Below are 18,891 nucleotides of genomic sequence, written 5' to 3' on the forward strand. Positions count from 1 at the left end.
AGAAAAAAAATATTGTGGCTAAAAAGCACTAATGCAGTTATAGCCTCTAAGACGTTGCGTGGTATCATCGCTGTCAAATGTTGTGACCTCTGCGGCTTAGGAACAGCTGTCATCCTCGCTGTCGTCCTTCAGCCGGTACGAGAGGCCGCTGTAGCACTTGGACGCCTTCACCAGGCTCGTCAGAATCGGAAACTCGCGACAGTCGTCGATGGCTTCGGCGACCTTGTCACAGCTTTTGGTTGGGTCCTTGGGTGGAGCTCCTTGACACATCCAGTCTATGCAGTTCTGCAGGAAGAAAAAAGCTTAACGTAAAAGGACTTATTATGATTATCCAGCAAAACAAAGAAGGAAATCAGAAATGTTAAAAATGGTAAAATAAATCTATAATATAACGATGCTGCTCACCAAAGTCATCAACAGAAAACTGATAAATAAAGTCAGGAATTTTGAGTATCACCTGTGCTTTATAAAACAAAATAAAACGTGTTAACGGTGTTAAATTCACGATCTAGCGCACTAAGCAGCGCGATATAGAGTTCAGCGAACAAACTGTTCCATTCATCATTAGACATTTTCATCCCTTTGAGAATGTGTTTTTATAATTGTTTCCTGGATAGTAACAGTGTTATCATACAGCTGTACAGTGCGTGAAACTCACGGCAAAGATTTCGATGGGTGAGAAGGTGTACTTGGTCAGACACTTGCGGTGACCTTTCTCACCCAGGATATTCCAGCACGCGGCCATGGTCTTTATTCTCGCTGCGTCGTCAGGGCAGAGGTTGACGAACTTGTCCTGGCTGACTAAGCAGAAGTCTTCGATACTGTCACAAACACAAAGAAAACAATAAGAGAGAGAGAGAGCTGGCAAGCACAACGTCCAGTAAGTATCCCCTTCTGTTCAAGGTGTGAGCGTGTTAGTCATCAGCATATGACAAAGTAGTGACAGAATAATTAATTGTCCGCAAGTTCTGAGTTGTGATTATAGTTAAGGATAGGATCTGTTACACGTGCATGACTGTCATTTTGTGACTCAGAGACTAAAGACTAGGATGGAGAATGTTTCCTTCACAAGAAGAAATTAATTCTCACTTCTCATATTGAGCAATCTTAGGATTGCTGAACACGTCGAGCATAACAGTGGCTACATCGTCTGACCATTCGGTGAAGCCAGCAGTCCTGTCCTTCAGAATGTTTTTGCTGGAATTTCCTGAAATTTCATGTAAACAAAACATTTTACACACACACACACACACACACTTTTAAGTACACAAAGGTTTCAGAGTCGATCTCTTGTGTGGAAATCTTTCTCACCACAGAGCTGCTCAGGATACGGAACTAGTGGAACGCTGTCATCATTGCAAGTGAAGGACCAGTCAGAAGACTTGAATCTACTGCCTTTGAACTCATACAGACCAAAGCTGAATGACCAGGTATTTTGTTTCTCAGTGAAGATCACACCAAGGCCGTCATCTTCGTGAGCGTAGTTAAAGATGTCGGCGAACTTAAGATTTCCGTCTTTCACTACTACCGGCAGCAGAGTTGTTGACCCCTTGCACTGCAGCTCTGTAAGGTACTGTAAAAATAAAATGACCAGCTGACTGGAACATGAACTCACGTCCAAGAATGACAAACCGCGTGAAAATATTCTCTCTTTCTCTTCTGTCTCTGTCTCTCTGTAGATACAGAGCTATCCAATAGCAATGTCGGATATACATGATGTATGCTTCTTCATCGCTAGCACAAGGAAAAAATAGTATAAAAGTAATAATACTAGTATTCAGTGTCTTTGATAATTCAAAGAAAACACGAAAAGCTAAGAAAGTCATTCTGGCTTCAGTAACTATTTATGCTACACATTGTTTCACTCACACCAATTTTCGGATCCTTAGTAAAGTTGAAAGTGGAGGAAAAAAATGTTTGAACTATCTGTCCATCTAATCAGTCTATTTACAGTAAAGAAAAAAAACGAATGCTATATCTTTTTTACTCAAATAATATTTGTCTTTGTTTTTATTTGAAAGACGCGGCCCACTTTTGCAAGCATCAGCCATGGATTGAAGGTCTCTTAAAGTGCTATTTTCAATTAAATTTGCTAAAATAAAAAGTTAGAAAGACAGACAAACAGAGTCAGCAGTCTGAAAAACAAGAAGGTTGTTGTTCCTTACTTTGCCGGCGATCTTGTAGCTGGTGCGGAACTCGATGAACTTGCCGTCGGAGATCCTCTTGACACCCAACCAGGCCGTGGAAGAGAGGTAATCAACGCCGTTATAGGTGATACCTGGGGTGACGTTGATGATGTAGTCACCGCAATGCTGGCCTTTGATGGCATTGTACTTGCAGGGCAGCTCCACCCTGGCTCTGTAGCCGTTAAACTGCTGCAGTCGGTTGCCGAACTCAGAGCGACACGTGAACGCTGCTCTCCCTGTGTGACGTAACATACAGATGTTCACATATTTTCATGGGTCACACTGCTGCTGTTGTTGCTATAATTATTAGTAGTAATAGTAGTATTTTTATTTGCACTGTTTCTCTGTCTAGCTCTGTCTAAAATAGCTACTTTGTACTGAAATTATTTGCAAGTCTATGCCTAGGGCTAAATGTTCATTTTGATGTTCATGCTTCTAATTATTCTGCAACGTGCCATACTACTGCAATAAATACTCATCCTACTACTACTACTACTACAATGATGACGAGAACTATTTCTGCTGGTGTTCTGATATTCTTTTCAAACTCTATACAAATGACCGTGTAGATTATGGTTGCATTATTGCTACAACGCACTTTAATTTCCTATACTGGTTTATTGATTGGCGAGGTCATGTGAACTGTACAAGTGCAATTAATGCAAGTCAAGTATAAAATCATTATACATGGCAAAGAGAGTGGGAAAGGCCAAACATCTTCTCATGACCCTCCCCTTTTATTCTCAACACCCCCAAAAGTTGCTGCCAGGCACTGTGAGCTAGCGAGTAAATCGGAAAAACAAATGTAAAGAGAAAAGAAAAATGCTTGTGCATGACCATTAATAATTGAGTAAACCTGGTTGGGTGGAGTGAGTGAACAATAGCTTGAATTTTTCTGTGCAGGAATTCCTGGCTATACGTCAACCGTCTAAAGTTAAGGTGCGTATATACCCTCCCCCTAACAAAACTCACGCTTCTTTATACTCACCACCGACAAAAGCCACTGAGGCTAGAAAAAGAAGAATAAAGCCCCCTCTCATGGCTGCTTGTATGAAATCTGCAACAGAAAAACAAAGAACAAGAAATTTGCGGGCTGCACAAAATCAAGTAAAAATCTTAGTTGTTTCTCTCCAAGACAACCCTTCATGTTCTCTCCCTTGCCTTTGTAACTACCTGACCCACCTGTGACAACATCTGGCATTAATGACTCCAGAATTATTTACATACTTAAGGAACACCATAACCCTTCTCATCGCAACAGGTAGCTGTCTGCCATGCTTATGTGTATTATAGTTCCTTGTGGAAAAGTCGCCGGTATCGATGGCACCAACAATAAACAGTGCTTACGACAGACGGTGTGGGCCGCAAAGCCATGCGATGTACGACCACACAGAAAGATAAGCAATACAAAAATGTCAGCAGTATTGATGCAGACACTAATAGGGGAGTTTACTAATCATTTTACCGCCTAATTCCATATTTTGCGGTATTAAGCGAGAAACGTGAAAGATCTTTGCCATGCGCTGAGTGGGAAAATGAATCTTGGAAATAGTAATAGATAAAGACAATCACACGATAGTGAGAGGAGAAACAGAGAAAAAGAGAGAGAGAAAGAAAGAAGGTGAATGTTTGATCCAACAGGGTCATGACCATATACAGGGAAATTCACAAACTCTAATATATGCCCTATGCAGAAAGACATAACTAACTTCCTCACAGTCTTATTGGTATTAGAAAATAATAACAAAGTGTTTGGTCCTATAGTAATCAGTTATGCAGTTGGTTTCTTTTTACCTATATTTACTTGCTACCCCACTGTGATACGACTACAGGGAAATAACAATCAGTAAGCCCGCTTTTCACGCGGAACAGTCCGTTGTTTACGCTGCATTGTAGGCACCATGGAATCGCTGTTAGTCTTATACACTGAAGTTCTTACAGTTCTTACATATTCTTAAATACTAAACCACGCGTAATGATAGCTGGAGGTATATGGTTTGAGCTGTCATCACGAACATGTCCTTCAAAACAACAACAAATGATCACAGTGATCCAAGCCCTGCATATTTGCAGCGATACTCACCTGTCACGGAGTTACTCCTTCAGACGTGATTTCGCGAGATTCAGACTGTCTTGGGCTCACCGGGTGAGGACCTGTTCTGGACAATGCTAACGACGCAACTTTTATACTACTTGGCGACACAAAAACATCATCGAAAATTTACATTTCATGCACAGCCACAGCTGGCATGTGCATATATCATATTACTACCCAATCGTCAGCAATGTTCCCATCCGTCTCAACTGACCTCCCCCACCACACACACACAACATTACCTCGACCTTTGTTATCCTCTGACGCCCCCGGATTTTCTTTAACAATACTTGCTTTCTTTCCATATTACCAGACATGTTTCACCCGACACTGTCTTATGTTAGTTAGCCTCTCTTCATCTACCTTGCAAGACATCAAAGAAACTGAAGTTGGACAAAATCTGATAAATATTCGAATTAAATATTCTTATTATGTACTGTGCACATGAATATAAAACTGACCAAAACGGGATCTGAGAGAAGACCGTTAACGTAAACTCTCTGTTGCCTGTTGGTTAAAAAGTCCAGATTCCAAAGAGTTAGTTAGTGGAATAGATGGTAGTCTGAAGCTAGACTCTCCGCCAACAAGTGAGGTTGCACAGTGTTAACAGCAGAAGCAAAATCAGCAAAGAGAAGCCTGGCATGAGGGTATGACTGTGTCAACACAGAAAGTGATGTACGAAGACACAACATCAGCCAAGTCATCTAGAATGGAATTATTAAAAAAAAAAACTGCTGGTCTGTGCAGTCGAAGCACCCCTGCAGGTGGATGATATTCTCTTCTGTCCAGCACTTTACTGTCTTCCCACCGGGGTTCATCGCCGACCCACTGTCTTATGCACCGGCGCCAGGAGAATGCCGGTGTGGCACGACCCTCCAAGGGATGGTAAGCATAGAGCTTTGTAAGCACTGGGGACAGCGCCATAATAAAGCTCGAGAATAGAGTTTCTCTGTGTGGTGGAGCAGGATACATATTGCTCATAGCTTTTAAATGTCCCGGTAATCCAACAATGAATAAAATCACCAAGGATAAACTTGGGAAAGTCAGGGCAAATGGCGTCTGATTTATGTATCACATCGGCGATCAGGTGAACGGCGGGCTTTGAGTTGACACTTGGGTGGGTAATATACTATATATATATAAAATATTATGCACAGGAGTGTAAAAAAGCAGAGGAAATCGCCGGGGTAGGTAGTAAGAACATCAGTTAGCACATTTATAAAGCGTCAGGTCAAAAACCAGGCAGAAAAGACTGTAGAAGACATCCACATCGATGACTTCTTGCGCCTTGTTCCCATAATTAAGAAAGAGTGTTTGTTAGTCCCCTTGTTTCAAAAACCACTAGAAAAAAAGGAGATAGGATGAAACAAAACAAAATCTGCTTCATTTGGTAGCAAAAGAAGATGAAATATTTGTGCTAGCTTTGGATTTGATATTTAAATGGGATAATAGGCTGGGTTTTGGTTTATAGGTTTGGGTTCGATGTCAATACTATAGTTATAAACTACTTTAGATTGTGAAAACCTGGACATCATGCTGAACAACAGCACTGGTTTTTCTATTCGTAGAATAGTCCATACGATTCGTGTCGGATAGATGCAATATGGTTTTTTTTGTGCTGTTTGATATAGTGATAGTCCATGGGAAAAACAAAGAGGAGAGATTTTTTGCGTACGCGCATATAGTCTTTGGTGCTCTCTAAATATTCTCGTCTGTTTTTGTAAATATTTCTTAACAATCATATGAAACCACCGAAAGATAAAAAAAATCCATACTCACAGAATATTTGTGCATAAAAACTTGATAGGACAGAAATATACGTTTTTTTGGTAAGTAGGTGTCTATCCAGATATATCCCATATCCAGACATAACCAGTTTTTGATAAGGATAGGTTTATTGTTTTACATATATTCCCGAAAATGTCTTATATTTACAACAACAAAAAAACAAAACAAAACAAAAAAAAACAAACAAACAAACAACAAAACAAAAAAAACACAAAAAAAAACAAACAAACAACAAAACAAAACCGCAAAGTTATCTAAAAGATGTACCATTTTTCTGCTCTTAGATTTTGAAAGAATTCGTCTGAAGCCGTGTGTTTGAAGAACTTCTCATTAATGATTAATTTGCTAGTGATGTCTAAAAATAAGTATACTCAAAATTCTTATGAGAAAGAAAAAGGGAACACAAGAAAATAAGAATTATCGTTTCCTGTCAGATTGAAGTTGGCTATGCGCTGGATATTGTTTGCTTGCTTTTGTTTTACTCTAGACAGCTGCGGCAAAGTTGTGACCCGCCTCGCATTGTCCGCTGACCAGCTGCTGCTGACCAAGGTGAAGACAGGGGCAAGGTGACAAAAATCTGCGGTAAAATTATCGCCGTAATCATTCAAATCCACGAATTTTCCACGGAATTCGCGTTCTGATCGATGCACCAGTCTCTATACGTCTGTCGATTTTCTGTCGTGCGTTTGATAAAAGTTCATGTGAGTGGTAATTATTTATCCGGGACACTAGCAACGTGGCGACTCATGCGCTGACTATTATTCCAAGGACTAACGAAGAGAAACTGGTCACCTCTAGCCGAACCGGCACGAGGGATGTGTGGGGGAGGGGCGAGCAGGGGCCACCGCCCAAGACCCCGCGCTAACAAGTGCGAGGCCCCGCATCCCCCTATCGCCGTCTCTCCCACTGGTCACTTGATCCAACGCATCTTCTGCATGATTTAACATGCTATATATTCATTTAATTAAGGAGTTAAAACCTACACTGCAATAGGCTGATGCAACGAGTTAAAAGATCCTAAAGCTTTGAGTGACCAGGGCTTCAGGAACGGGACATTGATGATCATTCGGAGATTGGTTTGTAGTGCCTGTGAGACTTTCATCGCAGCGGTCTCCGAATCACATCTGTTATGAAGTCAGTATTTGATATTGATTTAGGCCAGATAGCCTTCCAAAACCTGAAAAAGATATTGTATTATATTACACAGACTGCTCGTGGGAACAAGAAGAAAAAATTACAGCGTTGCAGCGGTCATAATAATCCTTTGCGTGCGCAATAATCCAACAATCGGCCTAGCATGAGTGGCATCTTTGGTGGGGCTTATGAATGTGAACAATACGGCTCTTCGGAGTGACGAGAGCTTGACAGATGTAAGAATGCATTTCTTTTCGCAGTTTCGTCATTGCTGTTCTTTGCTTTTACCCGTGATATTAGAATCCCTCACAACTCAGTCTATGTATGTAACCTTATGCCGAACTATAAATCCTCGTATTTTTCTGTCTGAATATAAATATGAGAAAACGAAACTTTTTTTTAACACCGTGGTAGAACTGGAGTCGTTGGGAAATGTTAAGGAGTAGCTATTAGATGCATATTGAGATCTAATTTTTTCACTTATCATGAATTTTTATTCATTGCTGTGGCACTTTTAAAAAATTAAATTTAGACAGGGCCTACAAAGAGGCAGACTTAGTTGTCTTGCCAGTTTTTAAAAAAAATCGCTACTGTCCGGACGATTGTTTGAGTGTTAAGCGCGCATGTGAGCATCTGTGACAATGTCTGAATTATTTATTCATACAACAAGATTAAATCGACGCTATCGACAATACTCAAACATGACGAGTCCACAAGCAGCTGATGTAATGATAGGGGGAAAAGTGTTAACAAAGCAAAGGTTTCAAATAATGTAAGAGACGTGGAAGTTATTACTGGTGTGAAGAAAAAAGACACAAATCGTACTATAAAATACTATAAATAATACAAGTAGTTAGCTATGGGTGGGTGCCGAAATCAGTTAAATACATTTATTTTTTTATTTATTTATTTTGTTAGTAGTAAAAAGTGCTGTACAATACTATAAATTGCTGCAAAGTGGAATAGTGCTAGTACAGTGATGCCCAACCTTTTTCGGCCTGCGGGCCATACACATTTCCGACATGCTTGTCACGGGCCGCTTCACCTCAAAAATACAAAAAAAAAAACAACAAAAAAATAGAGCAGATACCATTTTTATTAGAAACAAGTTGTACTTGCCGTTACTTATGTAGTAATTAGTGGGATATTTGAAGTTGTTTACCCGAAACCAACTTCTGAATGTCCGGCTGCATCGCACTGAATCAAATGTTCGTCCATCGAAAAAAAAATTGAGACGCCCGCACGTAGGGATAAATACCTCTTCTTCCCTTTTTTTCGTTTTTTAGGTCTTTTTTTTTTTTTATTACTAACATGCCGATTTCCTGCACTGTGGGCAGAAGTTTCGCGGGCCGGATGGCACCGCGTCGCAGTAGGTTGGGCATTCCTGTGCTAGTATAATACTTTTCAAATGATTCAGTCCTGGAGAATTTAATTATTCCGTACCAGATTATAAGCACACAAAGATTAGAAGACCACGTGATGACCCTGTAACAAACCTGTTACTTTTTTGTTTGTTCGTTTGCTTTTGTTTGAATGAGAACGGTAAGCGAGGGCGGATGGCGAGTGTTTTGCGTGTGTGTGGGTGTGTGCGTGGGAGCGAGCGAGGGAGTGAGCGTCTCATAGCGGCAGCTTTTTCTTTGGTGTAACGGTGTCATTGAGGGCCTGCACTCGTATAAATAGTAAACACTAGGATTGAGAAAAAACGAGTGATTTTTTTGTGCCTGTCGCTTGTTCTTGCCCGTGTGTAAAGTCTTGACCAGACTTCAAGTTGTAAAGTCTTGACCAGATTGATTAAAAGTGTAAATTATTCACGTGAAACTTGTTGAGGTGAGTCTACTTCAGTTTTTTTAATTTATATTTGTCATTAGAGAATATTGAATTAGTAATATAGTGAATTTAAAAAAGATTTTGAAGAAAATAGTGTTCTGTTTAGTTTTTTCTTCTTCCTTTTTCTCTGTTTGTTTTTAGTTAGTGCGCTGAATCTCACTGAACTTCAAGAGATGCGGCAACTGGGAAAAGACTGTGTATCGGATTTCTTAAGAGAGAAATTTGTTGGACGGCGGAGGCTTTAAAAACATTCTTGCTACAAAGTGAACTTTAATCAAAGACTTTTATCGTGAAAAAGAGGGAGTTTATGTGCTTTAATGTATGTGGAATTATTAATATTTTTGTTTGGTGTTTTGATCTCATCAAAACAAGCTGTAGAGCTGTATATGACAGACCCATCTTGTACTTTTGGCCCAAAGTTAATTGAAGTTCAAGATAGAAAACTGGTTTTCTACAGTGTGTGTGTGTGAGTGAGTGAAAGAGCGCAAGCGTGTTGGTGGATGTGTGAGAAATGCTGATATAATCAAAGCACTTCATGAGTTAGGACATGAAGACGGATGAAATGCTTTCATAATGCTAATATAAGATCAAACAAAAGCAAATACCGCCGTCACATGCTTGTTATTCACAAAAAATCCACTATAATTTGGTTGCAATTTTTTTCACAAAAGTCTAAACCCTTTGAAAAAAGGCTTTGTATTTCTTTTTCTTCTTTCTCTACCATTTAACAGCTTCGTTCCATTTCCTACTTGTTTTCACAATGAGTGTCAAAAATTCCATGGAATGAGAGACTTACCGAGCAACATTTTAGAAACGATTCTTTATCGCTGAAACAACAGATTTAGTTACTCGATTGTCATTCTGAATAAATCTTCGTCCATAAAGATTGTGGTACTTATGTCTTGAGGAAGAAACACTTAGCTGTTGTCCAGCTCTTTTGATAAAAACAAATAAACAAGATTAACAGAAAAGTTAATTATGAATTTTGGCAGACCTTGAATTTGAATGGCCACTGATTCTGATCGTCTGCTCCGCTAGAAACATTTCAGAGTTACATGCCCATAGGCACAAAACAAGGGAAGCAATCGCTAAATGTCTCATTGTTACTTGATTGGCTTCCCCTTTTTCGACAATGGCATCCGTACACACACACACCAGATTACACCACACACACTCACAAAATCACGCAAAAGTCGCACAGGCAAGAAAGAAAGACGAAGGACTGAATATGTCATAAGTCTAAATGTCTTTCTCTACAATAATTGATAGAATAAATATCTCCATCATAAGAATAAAGACAAATGGTAATTAGTAATGCAGATAAAGTTTATTCAGACATTGAATACTTCTGTTAGCATTTAGCAGAAAGTATAAGCGTCAAAGGGACACACCTTCATAAGAATTCCAGTCGGCACAACGAGTCCGGTTAGAGTGACCTGGTTAAACACTGTTCAGTACAAGGCTCTACTTTGAGACTTGTTTAATAAGAACATGATACATTTATAATAATAAATGAAAGCTTTTTACTGCGAGAGCTAATACTCGAAAAGAGCATGCTCTTCGAGCTTAAAAAAAGAATGAGACATGGATAACATGGAACGCATACGAGAAATAAAATAATAAATAATAGTACCGACGAAAACAAAACACAAATATTGAAAAAGCAAAAGGGAACAAAGTAACAAGGAAGACAAGTAGGAAAGTATAGTAGTAAGCCGAAATTTGGGAGGGAGGAAAGGACTAACGCTGTGTGGACTGTGTGAATAGCGATGCTCAAGGAAGAAGGTGCGTTTTCGGCGCAAATTTGAAGTATTCAATTGTAGGTAGGTGGTGGATATGGAAAGGAAGTACCTTTTGCTATTCTTAGGATAGAAAGGTCAGTTAGCACATTCTGACACTTATGTCAGTTTAGAGAACAGGATCAGCCAAATCCCTGAAAAAAAATAAAGCCTTTAAAGCTTTGCGTGACAAGGGATGTTACTTCAACGGTTTAGGGACAGCTGTCATCCTGGCTGTCGTCCTTCAGTCGGTACGAGAGGCCGCTGTAGCACTTGGACTCCTTCACCAGGCTCGTCAGACCCGGAAACTCGCGACAGTCGTCGATGGCTTCGGCGACCTTGTCACAGCTTTTGGTTGGGTCCTTGGCCGGAGCTCCTTGACACATCCAGTCTATGCAGTTCTGCAAGTCAAGGAGGAGAGAACATGTAGTGATAACGCAGCAGCAGAAGAGAAGAATCAATAAATCTCAAATGTTGTTTGCAATACAAAATCAAATATAAGGATTTAAAACCTAGAGCGATGCTTTGAGATTGCTTATGAAATGTAGACGTATTCAGTGTTATTATGAAAAAATTGAATTATTTGAAGCTTTTCTTGCGCACCTACAAACACGATATGGATAGAATTCCACGAACAGACCGTATCGTCAAAATCTTGTTCACTCAGCACAAGATTTTAATTTCATCCCACGTGAATGTTTTGAGCAAGGACAGTCTCTATCGTACCACTACAGAGATGCGTGAAACTCACGGCAAAGATTTCGATGGGTGAGAAGGTGTACTTGGTCAAACACTTCCGGTGACCTTTCTCACCCAGGATCTTCCAACATGCGGCGATGGTCTTTTGTCTCGCCGCATCGTCGGGACAGAGGTTGACGAGCTTGTCCTGGCTGACTTGGCAGAAATCTTCAATTCTGTCACATGCGCAAGGGAGACAATGAGAGGGAACTGGCAAAAACTTGAGGACCGGTAAGTGTCCTCTTCTACTCAGCGTGTGAACGTTAGTCTTTATCATATGAATACTTCTTTAGTTGGAGGTCTTTTTTTCTAACGACTCAATAGAGCTCCCAAAATGTAGGCAAATAACTCATTTATTTTTTGTTCTCGAAATACACGTCTACAAACGTTGTCATATACATAAAAAAAATCTCGACGCTGCGTTTGTACACAGATATTCGAACCTAGGTCTCCCCCTGGTTTAGGCCTTGATAAAGTAAACAGATCCGTGGACCACCGGACATCTGTGTTGTTGACCTTGAGCTGTTTGTAGTCACATATCTCTAGAATGGAATGGGCATTTTCTTCATGACAGAGCAGTCACAAAATAAATAATATTTAACACTAATAGCAGTTCTCCTATGTTTAAAGTGACCCAGTTGTGGGTTGAGATTGTATTAAAAGCTAGGATCTAACACTTACATAACGTCCTCCTAACTGTAACTCTTGTCATTCTGCCACTCATAGACTAACGAATGGGATGGAGAATACTTCCTTCACGAAGAGGAATTAATTCTTACTTCTCGTATTGGGTAATCACGGGATTACTGAACACGTCGTATGTAATAGTGGCTTCGTCTTCTGACCACTGGGTAAAGCTGGCAGTCCTGTCCTTCAGAATGCTTTTGGTTGTATTTCCTGAAATTTAATGAAAACATTTAAAACAGAGAAATCCTAAACTATGTGTTCCTGCTTTTGAATGTTGATGATGATGCTATGTGTTCTGACTCTGACAAAATCCTGCAGAAGGCAAAGCACATTACACCGTCGTATTTGTTAATGTGAAAAAAATTAAAGTATTGTCTTTTTAAAAAGAGAAATATGTAATCTACCTGTTTTCAACACGGCATTTTAATAGCAAAAATGTTGACGTAATGTTGTATTTGTTATATATAGGTGTTCAACTCAGTTATAACAAAACATTCTCAATGGCTTTAAAGAATCAAGCATATCGGGCAATGACCTCGCTCCTACGTATAGTCAAGGCAATTACTTCCTGCAGATGTATAGTAGGATTTATTTAATAAGAGGATTTCCCTATTTTATTGTAAAGTATGGGGGATTTAGTTCTTGCAACATTACTACAAAATTACAACTATTATAACATAAGTATATTTTCAGACGAAGAATGAAGCCACCCAACTCAGCGGTGTTTGATAGGTAGGTAGGTTTCCACTAGATGTCATTGTAAAAATTAAGATGGTCTGTTTTTAGTATACATTATTTAATCCTTCTAATGTACACTCTTTACTGCTTACTAGTTTATTTACATAGTCTAAGTGACTAATGGAACCCATTCGAATTATGTTATTGCATTTAAAGATTTATCCGAATAGTTTAGGGCTGTCATGGGTTTGAGACCAACAAAATATATAAAAAATTTCCCCAACTGATCAGTAGATGTTTATTTGACAAATATGTCTAAAAGTGGTTTTCTAAACTGTATAAGATATACATGTATTGGAATTACGAAATGCATAAATCATCGATTTCTTGTGAAAAAAAATGTGGAAATCTTTCTCACCACAGAGCTGCTCGGGATACGGAACTAGTGGAACGCTGTCATCATTGCAAGTGAAGGACCAGTCTGAAGACTTGAATCTACTGCCTTTGAACTCATACAGACCAAAGCTGAATGACCAGGTATTTTGTTTCTCAGTGAAGATCACACCAAGGAGGTCATCTTCGGGAGTGTAGTTAAAGATGTCGGTGAACTCTAGATCGCCGTCCTTCTTCACTATCGGCAGCAGGGTTGTTGAGCCCTCACACTGCAGTTCTGTCAGGTACTGTGAAAAACAAAAAATAGGACGATGTGAGGGGGTCACAACTCACGTCCAAGCACAACAAACCATGTACACGAGTAAATATTCTTTCTTCCTCTCTGCTTGTTCACTGGCGACATCCACGTGCTGTACGCTTCTTTATTCCTTCCGCAATGGAAAAAAAACCCACACACACACACAAAAATTCACATAAAGGACGAAATTCACTCTGTTCAAGATTTTTTTCACTTCTCACCACGTCAATACTTTTGGATGTTTTATATAAGTTGGTGAAGATATAAATAGCTAAAGCCATGTTTGAATAATCTAGTCATCTGATAAGTTCGTTATTTTTAATTTAATTCACACTGCACATTTAAAAAATAATCTTTTCCGGATTTTTTTTTTCTTTGTATTGTGTTAGATGTTTTCCTGGGCCATTTTTGCAAACGTCCTAGCTGCATATTGGAAGTTTCTTAACCTTCATAAAATATTTAAAACTTTTTTAATTTTTTTAATTTACTAAAACAAGACAGACAGACAGAAAGAGCGAGCAGTTTACAAGACATGAAACTTGTTGTTCCTTACTTTGCCGGCGATCTTGTAGCTGGTGCGGAACTCAATGAACTTGCCGTCGGAGATCCTCTTGACACCCAACCAGGCCGTGGCAGAAAGGTAATCAACGCCGTTATAGGTGATACCTGGGGTGACGTTGATGATGTAGTCACCGCATTGCTGGCCTTTGATAGCATTGTACTTGCAGGGCAGCTCCACCCTGGCTCTGTAGTCGTTAAACTGCACCAGGCGGTTGCCGAACTCGGAGCGACACGTGAACGCCGCTCTCCCTGTGTGACGTAACACACAAGCATGTCACAGGTATACATGCCATACATTATTCCTGTTGTTGTTATAACTATTATGAGTAGCTGTAGTATTATTTCTACTCGTGCTACTGCTACTAAGTAGGTACAATGTATTGAAATTATTTGCAAACTCGACGCCAAGATCCAACTACTCGTTCCAAGTGTAATCATACACGGCGAAAAAAGTCTTTCCATGACCCTTCGCTTTTATTCTCACTACCGCCAACAGTTGCTGCTAAACAGCTAACGGGAGATCGGAGAATTAGAAATATAAAAAGAAAAGAAAAATACATGTTCATGACCAATAACAAGTGTCGGCCTCTTGGGTGGGAGAATTGAGTTAACGATAGCTTGACTCTTCCGATGCTTGAATCCCTGGCTTTACGTCACCCTTGTAAAAGTAAGGTGAGTATGGACAAGTTTCCCTTCCCCCTTCCAACATACATACACTCACGCTGCTTTCTACTCACCACCGACAAAAGCCACTGAGGCTAGAAAAAGAAGAATAAAGCCCCCTCTCATGGCTGCTTGTAAGAAATCTGCTCTGCAACAGAACAACAGAGAAAAGGAATTTTAAAAAATAGTAAAACTTTTTGCTTGAGTGTTCTTTCCAAGACTGTCCTGCATGTTTTCCCACTTGCCGTCTCAATTCTACTTAACCCACTTTTGACACTGCTATCACCCCTTCCCTGCCGAAAAGATGGCACCAGCTATTAACAATGACTACGACAGACGGTGTGGACCGCAAAGCCATGCGACAATAGTCCACACAGAAAGGTTAACAATATTGATGCAGAAACTAATAGTGAAGTTAACTGATTATTTATCGCCTAATTCCATACTTTGAAGCTTGGCGATATTAACAATCAGTAAACCCACTGCTCATACTCAGCATCGCTCGGATTATGATGCATCGCATGCACCAAAGAAACAATGTTAGCTTTATACATCGAATATTCTTATAGACTGTATCTAAATATAAGAGAGACCGTCCTTCTAAACAACACCAGTCTCAAATGATTACAGGTCGGATGATCACAGTGTTCAAAGCCCCACACATTGGAAGTACTACTCACCTGTCGCGGAGTTTCTCCTGTAGACGTGATTTCACGAGATTCAGTCTTCGACTCACCCGGATCAGGACCTGTTCTCGACAGCGGGAGGCGCGACTTTTATGCTACCTGGAGACAAAGAACTTTACAGTATGACCATTTACTTTTACTACAGCGACAGCTGGCACGTGCATACATCATATGATTACTTAATCGTCCGTAAACTTTCCATCTTCCTTAAAAAAATAATAATGGGGATTTGTATAGCTCCTGTGCAAAGATAATATAAACCATACACAGACTAAATCATAATCAACCATGCACCCATATCAGCATTTAACAGATACGCCCACTACAACATACACTCACAAAATAAATTACAGACACACCTTATGCACGTTTATGTTGTGACATTGATGTCGCCATTCTGAAAAGATGTGTTTTAAATTTAGACTTAAAGGTGGTAAGAAAGTCAGAGCGACGATGGCTGACGAGTAATTTAGTTAGTGGGACTCCAAGAAGCTAACCCCCCACCCTCTCCTACATTCACTACCTCCCCCTTTGTTATCCTCTGAAGCCCCTCCACCAGATTTTCTTTATCCTTATTTGCTGAAACTGTCGTTCTCTCCGTCGCGTAACAAATTTCAAGACACGCTTACCCCGCTTCTATCTTGTGGGGAATCCTGAGGAATGGGCCAGAGTTTGGTGTCTATTCAAAATTAATGTTCTCATTAAACATTTTGCATATAAGGTGTCAAATTATTTTTTAAAGAAAAAGAGCTCTGAAGATATAAAAAAGAAATAAAAAAAGAGTGGTAATGTAAAGCAGGAACTGGAAAGCCCGTTAGAAAAGACCCTTACTGCATAAGACATCTACATCGAGAACTGAGGCATCTTCGTCAGAAATAAGGGGTAGGGGAAACACGTAAGCCAAACATCTACTTTATTTGATAAAATGTTGAGATGAAATATTTCTGCAAATTGGCCATCAGCTGGGTATTGTTTACTTGTTCTTTTTGCTCAGCTGCTGCGTTCGTGTTGTTTTACTTTCGACATCCGGAAAGTTTGTGTTCCGGCTCGTCGTTCGCTTTGTCCGTTGACCAGCTGCTGCTGACCTAGGCAAAGGTGAAAAATTTTGCGATAACTCTCTCGCAATAATTATCAAAGTAAATGAATTTCCCTCGGAATTCGCGTTCCGCTCGATGCACCAGCTTCTATACGTCTGTCGATTTTCTGTCGTGAGTGTTCGCTTGATCCAAGTTCGTATGACCAGTATTTATGTATCCGGTACACTATCGCGAGCTGCCACCTGACGACGGTGACAGTTTCAGAATAAATCTGTATTCCCTAAACGGCTCGCAGACGATTTTTTTCGATAAACTCCTAGAAAGAAGCCATCAACAGAGCAGCTTCCGGCTTAGTGAATGACTACATTGGCTGTCAGCAGAGTCTGCGACAGTAACAACAATAAACAGTCAGGAGATGGTTTATACTGTTGCGTGGAAGGATGCCACTGTGCAAATGTCAAATGTTTCGGTAAAAGTTTTTTTTTTTCGCTTTCGAGGGCTGTATTTTCGAATGTTTGATCGAATGATATCACCTCTTGGCGCGATAAAGCTTTTATTCTTGGCCTAGGTACGGTTAATAACTCCCACTATCTGCACTTTGGTGGGAAACTCCATCCCAAACCAAAAGTGTTCCATTTTGAGATTTCCAGCGATGCATTCAAAGCAAACCCCCAGAAATAAAAACCCACAGAAAATATAAAGTACTATTGAAAGTCTGTTAAAGTCTAAAATAAAGGTTGTCCATTTTAAGCTACAAGAAATATTTTCCCAATATCAATCGTTAAGCCGTCACCCCTTCCCCTGGTCTGCACAGTTCTTTTTATAGGACACCATCTACTTATTTTCGACTGCTTTAAATCCTATACCAGCTTTATTCACAAACAAGCCGCATCGTAGGCATTTTGTATCGTTTTTGGCATGATAAGGGTGTGTGATTAAGCAAATTATAAAATGCTTCAATTGTATGCGGCTTTTATTTTAAACTGCGAGCATTTAACACTGGAACAGTGTGAACAGTTAACACTTTAACAAGGAGCTCGTCAAAATTTAATTCACAGTTAACACAATATCTGTGGTGTGATACGCAATAAACAGTATCGCTGTTTAAATTTGGGTAAAAAAAAAAAAGTCGCGACTTGTAGTTCGAAATTTACAGTAATTACTCGAGTTAAAATCTACGTTATAATATACTCTTAACAGCTTTGCATCGGCGAGCTCGGAGCCCTGTGATTCATGTTTTAGTATGCTGTGTGCAGGTCAGAAGCAGATACTGTTCAACCTTTGTGACAATCATCATAAATTACAGGATTAATAAAATTCCGTTAGATAAATTAATGCTTATAAACTCAAAGGCAGGATTTGTATCAAGTGGAAATTTATTTTCATTTGACAGTCGATCTGACCAAGCCGACACTTGAGTTGTTAATGATCCTCTGGGTCTACTAGGATTAAAAAAATAAAAGTAAATATTTAATCCTAATACAGAATAATATTATAAAAAGAAGATCAGGGTGAACACTCTCTGATACATCTATTGGCCTGTTGTTTGCTAGTCTTTATGAAAAAAAATATTACCAGCCACAAGAAACACCTCAAAGATAATATGTCCAGACTGGCCCAAAGAAACAAATTTCAAGGCAGAACACTGGTGTGTGTGTGTGAGAGGGGGGTGGTGCGCGCGTGTGAGTGCATGTGTAAGTCAGTCCGTACGAGAAATGCTGACATCGTTGATACATTTACCAATCCAAGCACGTCAGGAGTAAGGGCCCCTGTCTTGATCATGGCGTGCGTGTACACAAAATCATGCAAGTCTCACAAGAAAGATGAATGACTTAATAGTTCGTAAATCTTTATATCTCACTCTGTAATAATTGCTGCACAACCAGGCACATGACAAGTATATTCGCTGACATGCTTGATTCCTTGTCTTTATAGATCCTTTCTGTGCACAAAATGATTTCCCCTCGTACTACCAGCAATCTTTCCAGTAGTTATTTTCGCTTACATATCTTATTTCAGACCTGGGCAAAGGCCGGCCCGCGGGCCGGATCCGGCCCGCCTCCTGTCTCTGACCGGCCCGCCCGCCCGCCCGCCCGTCCGCCCGTATATATATTATATATACAGTATTGGGTAAAACTGAGTTAACTATATTAGTCCGGCCCTCTAAAACCAACCCAATTTCTCATGCGGCCCCTTGGGAAAAATAATTGCCCACCCCTGTCTTATTTCTATCTCTATCTCTCTCACTCCTTATCTCCATCCCCCCCCTCTCTCTTTCTCTCTTAATTGTATCGCATTTCGCTTACACATCGTATTTCTCTCTCTTTTACTCCTTCCCTCCA

General features: G+C 39.9%; 2 protein-coding genes across 2 annotated transcripts; both read right to left on the reverse strand.

The window, feature by feature from the left end:
- On the reverse strand, positions 1 to 4,430 carry LOC112566501. Its single transcript, XM_025242721.1, has 7 exons — positions 4,270 to 4,430; positions 3,175 to 3,243; positions 2,166 to 2,422; positions 1,312 to 1,573; positions 1,090 to 1,207; positions 659 to 821; positions 1 to 285 (listed from the first exon to the last, which is right to left on the reverse strand). The coding sequence occupies exons 2-7, from the start codon at positions 3,224 to 3,226 to the stop codon at positions 97 to 99; spliced, it is 1,041 nt and encodes a 346-aa protein (XP_025098506.1). The 5' UTR covers positions 3,227 to 3,243; positions 4,270 to 4,430; the 3' UTR covers positions 1 to 96.
- Positions 4,431 to 10,338: 5,908 nt separating this feature from the next.
- Positions 10,339 to 15,665, reverse strand: LOC112566502. The gene is made up of 7 exons (XM_025242722.1): positions 15,507 to 15,665; positions 14,901 to 14,974; positions 14,156 to 14,412; positions 13,330 to 13,591; positions 12,326 to 12,443; positions 11,560 to 11,722; positions 10,339 to 11,209 (listed from the first exon to the last, which is right to left on the reverse strand). Exons 2-7 carry the CDS (start codon positions 14,950 to 14,952, stop codon positions 11,021 to 11,023), a joined length of 1,041 nt encoding a protein of 346 aa, XP_025098507.1. The 5' UTR covers positions 14,953 to 14,974; positions 15,507 to 15,665; the 3' UTR covers positions 10,339 to 11,020.
- Positions 15,666 to 18,891: the final 3,226 nt, after the last annotated feature.

This window comes from Pomacea canaliculata, linkage group LG6 (genome assembly GCF_003073045.1).
Source record: "Pomacea canaliculata isolate SZHN2017 linkage group LG6, ASM307304v1, whole genome shotgun sequence".
Taxonomy (NCBI): domain Eukaryota; kingdom Metazoa; phylum Mollusca; class Gastropoda; order Architaenioglossa; family Ampullariidae; genus Pomacea; species Pomacea canaliculata.

Bases quoted from the DNA above. Each gene is read 5' to 3' on its own strand.
- LOC112566501 (XM_025242721.1), bottom strand. From the start codon at position 3,226: ATGAGAGGGGGCTTTATTCTTCTTTTTCTAGCCTCAGTGGCTTTTGTC. The intron at 1,574-2,165 runs GTAAGGAACAAC...TTATTTTTACAG, and splicing joins GCTACAAGATCGCCGGCAAA to TACCTTACAGAGCTGCAGTG. The intron at 286-658 runs GTGAGTTTCACG...TTCTTCCTGCAG, and splicing joins CACCCATCGAAATCTTTGCC to AACTGCATAGACTGGATGTG.
- LOC112566502 (XM_025242722.1), bottom strand. From the start codon at position 14,952: ATGAGAGGGGGCTTTATTCTTCTTTTTCTAGCCTCAGTGGCTTTTGTC. The intron at 11,723-12,325 runs GTAAGAATTAAT...CGCATGTGACAG, and splicing joins GTGATTACCCAATACGAGAA to AATTGAAGATTTCTGCCAAG. The intron at 11,210-11,559 runs GTGAGTTTCACG...CTTGACTTGCAG, and splicing joins CACCCATCGAAATCTTTGCC to AACTGCATAGACTGGATGTG.